Genomic DNA, 10,340 nt, shown 5'->3' on the forward strand with positions numbered 1-10,340 from the left:
GCTGTAGCGGTGAGGTGAGAATAAAAAATGACTATTAAGGACATCATATTAGAATTGATATATAATAGAAGTTTTTAAATTATTTTACTTTTATAAAATTATTAAAATATGTGAATTTATAAATTAATTTAACAAAATATTAAAATGTATCTTCTAATATTTTTATTATAAATATTTTAATAAATTATATAATCAATTTAAATTATTTAATAGATAAAATGATAATTATTTTTAATTTTTATAGTTAAATATTCTTTTATAAAATGATAAATATTATTTTCACAAATAGTAACATTATACTTGGATCAAATTTTGAATTATCTAAACGGATGGTTTTTAATTAAAAAAATATAATAACATAAGACATAACAAGTTTCATTATTACTAGAAATTAGGTTATGATACAAAATGTTTTTATAAAAAAATAAGATTGGGAAAGAAATTAGTTTAACTTTCAATGATAAAATGGTAAAATAATAAATAAAAGTATGAGTATTTTTGTCTGTTAAAAATACCAACTGCCCCAGTGAATTTTAATTGCTGCTAAAATCTCCAGCTGATTTACAGCATATCAACGTGGTGGAAATGCATTTTCATTGAACTGTCATGCTGAACCAAACAGCATAGCAGTGAGGTTGGTAGCAGTTATTTACCCCAACTGCACCTCAGTGGCATTAAAAACCAAACCAAAGGAGGCCTTAGTCTCTAGAATATGCTCGAAATTTATATACATATATGCTGACACGTGACACCCACCTATTATGCTTCTTTCCTTTTATTCACTTTACAAAAATGATTAAATTCAGTTTTGATCGTTCTAAAATGCTTAAATTTGATATTTAATCATTAATACTTTATTTTTGACCAATTATTATATTTTTATAATATTATTAACTAATTTAAATTGTTAATATTGTTAAATTTTCAATTAAATAGTCTATATTGTTAATATTTTTATTTTTATAATGGTTATATATATATATATATATATATATATATATATATATATTGAAAGTGGATATTTAATCCAAAATACTAAATTACATATATTTGTTTGAATTGAATTGGCCAATCGAGTTAGGTATCGATCTGGAGATGGACATCATATTAATTGATCTGTGAACTGGTACGAATTAGACTTAAAAACTCATTAAATTAAGTTTTTATTTTTTAAATATATTTTATAATTTTTTAATAATTTCTTTAATCCAATCATATAAGCCAATGACTTAATTAATTTCGCTATCAATCTTATTTTAAAAACTTTAATTAAAAATATATTTTAATCTTTAAATATTAAATTTGTTCCCATGACCACCATGCTTGATTCTTGATCCCTTTTTTTCAATTTTAGCAGACAAATCAAAAAACTCCCAGATTCGGGGGAAATACAGTTAAAAGCGTATAGAAAAGAGACAAGGAGAGCTCTTCGTCTTCTTCCTCCCAGTGCTCTGTAAGATGCTTTTAATTGTAAAGATCATACCCTTTAATTGGTTAAGTTTTGTTTCAGTTCATTGCTGGTTTGTTTCCGAATTGTTGACCTTGTCTTTTCGTTTCAATTTCTGTTTCTTTCTGGGATTTATGTTAGTTCTTTCTTTTCTAGGTACTTTCATTTTCTTCCTTATATCTACTAGTGATTCAACTTCTAGGTGATTTTGGCTCTTTTATATATAAATTGTCAATAGCAGTTTTAGAATGAAATTTTCTGATTTAAGATGCTTTGTCATTCTTAAGGATAGGGTATTTATTTATAACATTGATATGAAATGAAATTGTATGATAACTTATTTTAGCTTGTCTTGGCCTGGAATATGTTGAAATTGAAACCAAATCGTCTGTCAAGGGAAATTTTCATAAACCTAGTGTCAATAGCTTGAAAGTTGAAAAGAGGTAAGTTTGCATCAATCAGAGGGTTTTTAGGGCATTCTATTTATGTCAAGTAATCTTCTTCTATGTTACTCTGTGTGAGTGTTTTGATATAAGCATATATCCGACATGGTTTTAGTGTGTAATATATACATGAGCAAATCTTATTACTCTTCTCCCTTTTGACTTTTAGTGTGTAATATACATGTGTATTAATGGTAGGGTTAATTCAAAATGGACTGCTAGATTGGTAAACAAACATTAGCTGCATACCATTAACATGGAAATGCTTCCTGAAGTATGTCTGCCTCAAGTGCCTAGGTTGTCTTTTGGTAACTGCGCTGTTTTATATGACATGTTGTAATTATTTAGGTTCTGTGTCTGCTACAAGAATGATGTTGTCTACGTAATCATCTGTGTTCATCCTATCAGCATGTGGAGTTTTGCATCTAACCGCATTGCCGGAACTGTTGGGTGTAAACACGATTCTCTAAAACGAACTCACACTACATTAGTGTGTTCAGACAATGAAAGCTCTTCTGTTGTTAGCAGGGATGAGGGTTTAGAGTGCCCGATATGTTGTGAGTCCTTCAACATCGTAGAAAATGTGCCCTATGTTTTATGGTGTGGTCATACCCTTTGCAAAAACTGCGTCCTAGGACTTCAATGGGCTGCTGTGAAATTTCCCACTCTACCAGTTCAACTTCCGCTTTCCATCTCCTGCCCATGGTGCAATCTCTTGTCTTTTCGTCTTGTTTATAGGGGAAATCTCATGTTCCCTAGGAAGAACTATTTCTACTTTGGATGGTTGAGAGCATGAATTGTACTAGGCGGAAGTCTCGTTATCCTTTGTGTGAAGATCATCAGCCAGACTGGTCATCAAACAACAATTTAGCATCAGGAAATCAAGTGACTCGGGGTAACCATGGAAGGGGACAAAGTCCACATCATTACGAGTCATCAGAATCAAGCCGCAGTTATGCTCGTTTTTCCAATGACTTCAATTTCGAAAGAATACATTCTTTCCTTTGGAAATCTCTTACGTTCTTCATACATCTGTCAGCCAAGTTCCCATTTGTGATCATATTTCTCTTGATCACCCTGTATGCAATTCCAGCCAGTGCAGCCATCTTGGCTCTCTATGTACTTATTACTGTTCTGTTTGGTCTCCCTTCGTTTCTCATTTTATACTTCGCCTATCCTTGTCTAGACTGGCTAGTGAACGAGATCATCACATGACATGGTATTAGTTTCATGTTCAGCAATCATTGTGAATATAAGTTTGCACCTATACCGCAACACATCTTTACCCGAAGACCATTAAATCTCCAATTCAATGACTTTCCAAGGTCCGAGTTTATAGCATTTCTTCTTCAAAGGTACTCAACATCTTTTCCTATTTAGTATATATATATATATATATATATATATATCAATCACCTTGTGAATGATTGCTATTATTCTTATTTTCGGGATGAGCACGGATTTTCTCATCCAATGGCAATCAAATTCCCAGACACAGCATAAAGTGCTCTATTGACAACAGCGTTCTTGGTTAGTATACAGTTGAAATGGTTATGTAAGTGCACATGTAGTTGTACTTAGTTAAAGACTGTTGTTACTGGATCTATATGTTATAGGTGTATGATATTTTCTGCTTATGCTTGTTTTTTCTCCTTTTTGGCTTGGATGAAAGCAATGAATAATTTGCATAATGTGTCATGATCAAAAAATTTGCAGCTAGGTTACACGGTCGGTTTGAGTATTGGAAGATTCTTAAAAAGTCATAATGCTACATTCCAGAATGAGATTATGGCGTTTGGATTTCAACATCCCGGCTATCCTATAATCTCACATTACAGCCATACCTAATCTCATTACACCCTCTTTCTTAGGTAATCTGAGATTATGGGCGTAATCTGAATTTTAAGACAAAATTACCCTCTTTTTTAATTATATTTATCAATATAATCCTTTCTAGTCAAAAGTTGTTCCTTGTCAGCAACCATCTGCGGCTTCTCAATCTCCAAGTCCTCTTGAGATTTGAGGGTCTTCCCCCTTTCCTCCTTGTTTAGAAACCTTTTATTGCATGTGTTCCTTGTTCTGCATCTAAGCATTTTTTTTTTCTTTTCATTAATTTCCAGATTAAATTCTCCAAGAAAATTATATATAACTCTCAAGAACAATACAAGTAAAAGACCAAACGGAAAAAAAAATATATATATATATATGAACATAAAAGGAGAGCATTAGTTGGTTAATTTGGTTTGGTTTATTCACTTTTGAAAATTGATTTATTCAGTTAGTTAGGTCAATTTTCGGTTTTAACTGAATTTACCGATCTTTAGTCTTATTTTAAATACATTTATAAAACATAAATAAAATATATTTATAAATGAATTTAAAATTATATCTGATATAAGTGAATTTGTAAAACAAAATTTTTATAACAAGGACAATATAGTAAAATTTGTTTTCAGGTAATTTTATATTTTGTCAACCAAACTCTTAAATTTTACATTTTAGCCGGATAAGTCAATCACATTTTACCTGTAATATTACATTTTCGTAATCCTATGACGGAATGTAATCTAATATAATCTAATATCCGGCGCACCAAATGACCTGTGAGAGTTATTGTTGTCGATGATGTCTCTTTCACTTTTTTTGTATTCTTCCTTTGATTTTCAAAGATCATAAACATTAGACCAATTTGTAGATAGTTACAATTTTATGGTTGAAAGAAAATAATATTTACTAGATAACAATTTATTCAAGTTTTCGGTGAATTTCTTAAAATAAGCCTTTCATTTGTTTCAACCATACAAAATATTATCTTAGAAGGAATTTTTTTTTGGTACAAGAAGAAGGATAAAAATCATAACTAGGTTAAGTAAGGCCATGCTATTTCAGAACAATTATCGTGTAGTAGTTGAAGAATTTCATCCGACAGTTGAAGAACCACAATAAAATACAAAAGAAGTAAGAGGTTGATAAATATTCTTAATTGATATTTTAATTGAAACACATGATGATTTGTTAATTTCAGTTGTGGAGATCAAATAATAATTATTTGTGTAATTAAACAGTATTATCTAATTACATAAATTACTTGTGGATATCAAATAATAATTATTTGTGTAAAATTATTTATTTCATTTGTCTCTTTTCTTTCGCTCCACATACTTTTTCTCTTAAATTTGTAAACTACGCTCAAATCCACGTCATTGTGATTGGTGCAGAAATCAATTGAGTTAAAGCTTAATTGATTATCCAAGTAAAATTTTAAATATAAGTAAATTAATGCAGTTTTTTTTTTTTTGTTTACTTAATAATATATTAAGAAAAGCAAAAATAATATATTATTTAATTTAAAACAAATCAAATAATGTTGGGCCTGGAGTTTGAATTCGAAGTCCAATCTATTTTCTCAAATATCAAATGGGCTTTGGTTAATGGGCTGATAACATTAAAACATGTTTTAAGGTTGTAATCTAAACACAAGTTGGAAAACAAAATTATATTTGAATTAGGGCAAACTCCACTAAGGTCACTAAACTATTAATAAGTTTACGTTTTGGTTACTTAACTTCAAAAGGTTATAAAACAGTCACTCAATTATTCGAAAGTTTTCATTTAAGTCACTAGACTGTTAAAATCGTTATTGTATGATATTCTTCATTTGTACTGCTTGCACCAATTGAATTTTTTTTCCTTCTCTTTTATATTTCAATTTTTTTCATGAAACAATTTTGAATGTCACAAGTCTGCGAACCAAAATCCAAACAGTTTTTTTCTTCGATCTACGACATTGACTACCAGATCAACTTGTATCTAAGGTATGTTCTTCTACTCATCAATAGGTACTAATCAATCGTACTAATTGTTAAATCGTCGCTTGGAGCTTACTAGCCTAACTTTCAAAAAAAAAAAATAGCCCAATGACTTAAATAAAACTTTCGAATAGTTTAGAACTTAAATGAAAATTTTTGAATAATTCAATGACTATTTTATAATTTTTTTAAGTTAAGTGACCGAAACGTAAACTTACTAATATCTTAATGGGTAAACTACAATAGTAGTCAATCAACTATTAATAAATTTCTTTTTTGATCACCTGACTCTAAAATGTTATAAAATGATCACCCAACAATTATGATTTAATTAGATGACAAAACAATTACTATAATAGTTTACCCTAGTTTAATGAGTTGAACTATTTCTAACTTCATCAATTTATATTTGGTTTTATATATAAAAAAAATTAGGGGGAGTTTGGATGTGTGGTGCGGTGCGGTGCGTTTAGTTTACTTTTTGTCTCACGCTACAGTATTATTATAATATTTAATCTCACCGTCACCACTATTTTTACACTAACTACAAGTAAACGCACCGTCCATCCAAACTCAACCTTAGAGTTAGCAAAAAAGGATGGGTTACCAGTGAAACTATTTAGGAAAGCTCCACCCTTAGAATCAGCCAAAAAGGATGGGTTAGGAGTGAAACTATTTAGGAAAGTTCCTGATGATCCCTCCAAATGGTTAGCTTTCATCTCAGTTTCAGTTTTTTTTTTTTTTAACCATTAATTGGCCTATTTCCTAATCATTTTTATTTTGTATCATTATATTCTTTTATTTTATTAAATATGCATTTATTAAAAATAACAAATTAACTTATCCAATGTAAAATTAAATTATTTTTGCACATAAATTTAACCTTTGAGTTTGTCAATATAATTATATTTGTCATTTATGTAAAATTTTGAATGTATTCGGTATCTTTATTATCTCAATCTAAACTATCTATATTAATATATATTTAACGATTAGACATTTTAATTTACTTCAAGCTTTACATTCATGATCTACGTAAATAAAACATGAAATATGACACATAAATTATTAAAATATTAAGTCATAATGATTTATTTGACCTCTAACTTTACAAAAAAAATTAGCCGTTTATTCAATTTTTCACATTTTTAGTCCTTAAACCTGCCTTTTTTTTTTGTTAAATCGCCCCAAAACAGATAAAAAAATTCATATTTTTTTTAATTTTGCTGACGTGGCATACAAGTGGATGACACATCAGCATTTTTTTAAATTTTTAAAAATTTTAAAAAATATAAAAAATATTTTTTGACATTTTTTAATTTTTTAAAATTTAATTAGATGCTAACATATCATCCCACGCCAGCAATATTAACTTTTTCATCTGTTTTAGGGTGATTTGATAAAAAAATACAAATTTAATAACTAAAAGAAACAAAATAAAAAAAATAAAAAACTAACCTCTCTTTGATTAAATACTTATTGCAATTAACTTCTTCAAAGAAAATAGATGGACCCAATCAATGTAATGGATGATAAAAAGTTTTAGAAACAAGTTTAATATCGTGTGATGGTTTGGTTGTTAAGGATGTTTACTGCCTCAGGTGTAGTCTGGGTTCGAGTCACGTTTGTTATTCGAGTCGCCTCAAGTTTGAGTGTGCTAAAATGCATTATCATCCTATTTATGAATTAAAGAGAGATTATGAGAAATTTTAAATATAATGTCAAAAATAATAAATATGATCACAATGGGGTAAAAAAAGAAAAAGAAAAAGAAAAGTGGTAAGTTTTTATGTGAGAATTATGAGTTTCTTTTTTGAGAACACCAAGAGCTGCCCATCCCCACCCACCAATGTTTGCATGTGCAACAAATTGGATCCATGTCTGCACATGCTCCCCTTCTTTTTGCTTAACATTGAAGCAAATAAGTTAATTAAAAGCTGCTAAAATAACCCTACATGTTTGGATTTTACTAAGGGCCCTTCTTTCAAGGACCATGAAGACAACAAATAACAATTAGACCCACCAAATTAGAAGATAAATGAAGTAATAAAAAAATTTCTCAACAAAATATTTTAATTTTACAAGTAAATTTCAAATATTGTCACATGCTTGAAATTTCATTTTTTTTTCTAGAGTAGCAATGGATTGAATCTAAACTTTCATGATGTCTCGAGAATTGTTTTTATAATTATTTAAAAAAAAAGTTATTGTTGAATGTAAACTTAAATTAATTTTTTTTATTATTAAATGATTTTTTTTAAAAGTTAAATAATAATTTAAAGGGTAAACTATAAAAATAATCACTTTTGTTTGCCTCAAATTACATTTTAGTCATTTAGGTTTGAAATGTTACGCTTTAGTTACTTATTACGTTATCGTTTTGTTACGAAGTGGTCGCCTTATCATTAAACTTCGTTACCTTCCCAACGGCAGTCCTATGTGACTGTCCAAATGGGTTTTAAATGCCAATTTGGATGTCTTATGTGGCAGTCCAAATTAAATTTATGTAATTAAAAATATATTTTCATCTTAGCAACTGGACAACCAAGTTGGTATTTAAAACCCATTTGGACTGCCATATAGGAGGTAACGGAGTTTAATGATAGAGTGACCACTCCGTAACAAAACGATAAAATAAGTGACTAAACCGTTTTCAAATATAAATGACTAAAATATAATTTAAGACAAACAAAAGTGACTGTTTTTATAATTTACCATCTAGCTAAACACATTCTTATATTTTACACTTGTTTATAATTTAGAAATGGGTTGGCTTTGGACATACAAAAACTTGTCTTGTGAAACAATATATGACCAAGAAAGTCAAGAAGAAGCAAGATTTTGAAGCCCAAGGAAGTGAAGTAATTAATTTCCAAAACCATCAAGGACCCAATTTTGTGGTTGGGTGGTCAACTTCCTCAACTAAACCTACCAAATTTACATGAATAAAATAAGTTGGTGTTCTTTTTTTTTTAAAAATTTTGTGGCCATCAACTCTTTATTCATATTATTTCATATTGAATAATGATGACATGAATAAAGAAAGATGTTAAGATCAGAATCATAGTGCATTGGTGGGGATTTGAAGGAGAATCCAAGGTGAATTTTTCTCATCTATATTTTATCATAAAATATGAGAAAAGAGGGTATGAAAATAATAAATCCGATTTCGATCTTTTCTTCTTGAAAGAAATTTCAAATCCAACTAAAATGTTAAAAATCAAGAGGAAAAACTGGTTTTTTCATTCTCCTATTGAAAAGGAATATAGATAAGGTAAAATCACAGTTTCATTCAATTCATTCTCGTAAAATATAAAATTTGTGTCAATTTTAGTTTTAACAATTATGATTTTTAATGTAATTAATTTGTACTATAATTATATATATAAAATTAGATCAACCCAACATCAAGACCACATTTTTAGTAAATAGAGTCGGTTTGACTTTTTTAATAAAAATATTTTATTTATTTAATAGATATTAATATTCGGGTTAGTATTTTGGTATACAAACAGTGTATTCTTTATTTCACAAATAATTTTAAAAATTATAATGTATCTATTTCTTTAAAATATTTATTTTTTAATATTTTACTATACCTCTATAGACACTTGTTAACCTCTTGACTAAAGGCAACGTCAGGAAATTTGTTAAGGAGGGCAAAATTGAATTGTATACTTTTACGATAACAAAATTACAATTTCACCATTTTAATAATCTATTAAATTAAAAATTTTCTTTTAATGAGTTAAATTACAATTTTACTATATATTAATTTAAAATTTATAATTATAAAGAGACTAAAAATGAAAGTTTTCATTTTAGGGGTTGGGCTCCTACTAGCCTCCCTTGACTCCGCTTTTGCTCCTCACTCTACTTGTAAAGTCTAAAAACTCTACACGTATCAAATATTTTCCATTAATACTAACATAAAAATTAAAATAAATTTTATTAATTTTAAAAGGATAAATCTCAAAATTCTACATGAACTTTAATTTAATGTGTAATTGTATACACGAACTTTAATTTGGTGCAATTATACACGTGAAACTTTAATTGTGATTCAAATGTATACTTGAAACTTTAATTTTGATTTAATCATGCACATTCGAGAAATAAATACATCAATTTATTTTTATATTGGATAAATATAATTATTCATGTATATAATATATAAACATAAAATGATATTATATCAATAATTGTGTTAATAATTTACAAAATGTGATCAAATCAAAAGTTTATGTATAAAACTGTGCATAAAGTTAAAATTTATATATATAATTACGCATTAAATCATAATTTATGTATAATTTTGAAATTTTCGATCTTAAAAAGTAAATGTAAGTTATGATGTCCACATATATTTCTAATAAAACTTTTACACTCCATTGTATTTACTTTTTACCTTTTGTCAAAAAGACCTTTTATTTTCTTTTCTGTTTTAAAGCTGCAGTTCCATATATTGATGCGATCATACCATGCAACTTTCACTTTTTCATTTTCTTTATTTTAAAAAGATTTTAACATATAACTCGATTAGTATGCGTATTATTGTTGATGTAGGGAGACGTAAGTTTGGGTACGTTGAAATACATTATCCTCCTATTTATGAGTTAGAAAGGGATTACAGGTAATTCT

At 28.1% G+C, this 10,340-nt stretch overlaps 1 protein-coding gene and 1 long non-coding RNA gene across 2 annotated transcripts; both read left to right on the forward strand.

Annotated features, from left to right (window-relative positions):
* The first annotated feature begins 1,324 nt into the window (after nt 1-1,324).
* LOC128032003 (uncharacterized) lies at nt 1,325-3,997 on the forward strand. Its single transcript, XR_008195361.1, has 2 exons — nt 1,325-1,453; nt 3,607-3,997. It is a non-coding gene; the product is annotated as an uncharacterized LOC128032003 (long non-coding RNA).
* Nucleotides 1,330-3,581, forward strand: LOC105780922 (uncharacterized). Its single transcript, XM_052629684.1, is given in 3 exon segments — nt 1,330-1,470; nt 2,239-2,660; nt 2,663-3,581. Coding segments are annotated over 2 exon segments (804 nt in total). The 5' UTR covers nt 1,330-1,470; nt 2,239-2,299; the 3' UTR covers nt 3,106-3,581.
* Nucleotides 3,998-10,340: the final 6,343 nt, after the last annotated feature.

This window comes from Gossypium raimondii, chromosome 4 (genome assembly GCF_025698545.1).
Source record: "Gossypium raimondii isolate GPD5lz chromosome 4, ASM2569854v1, whole genome shotgun sequence".
NCBI lineage: Eukaryota > Viridiplantae > Streptophyta > Magnoliopsida > Malvales > Malvaceae > Gossypium > Gossypium raimondii.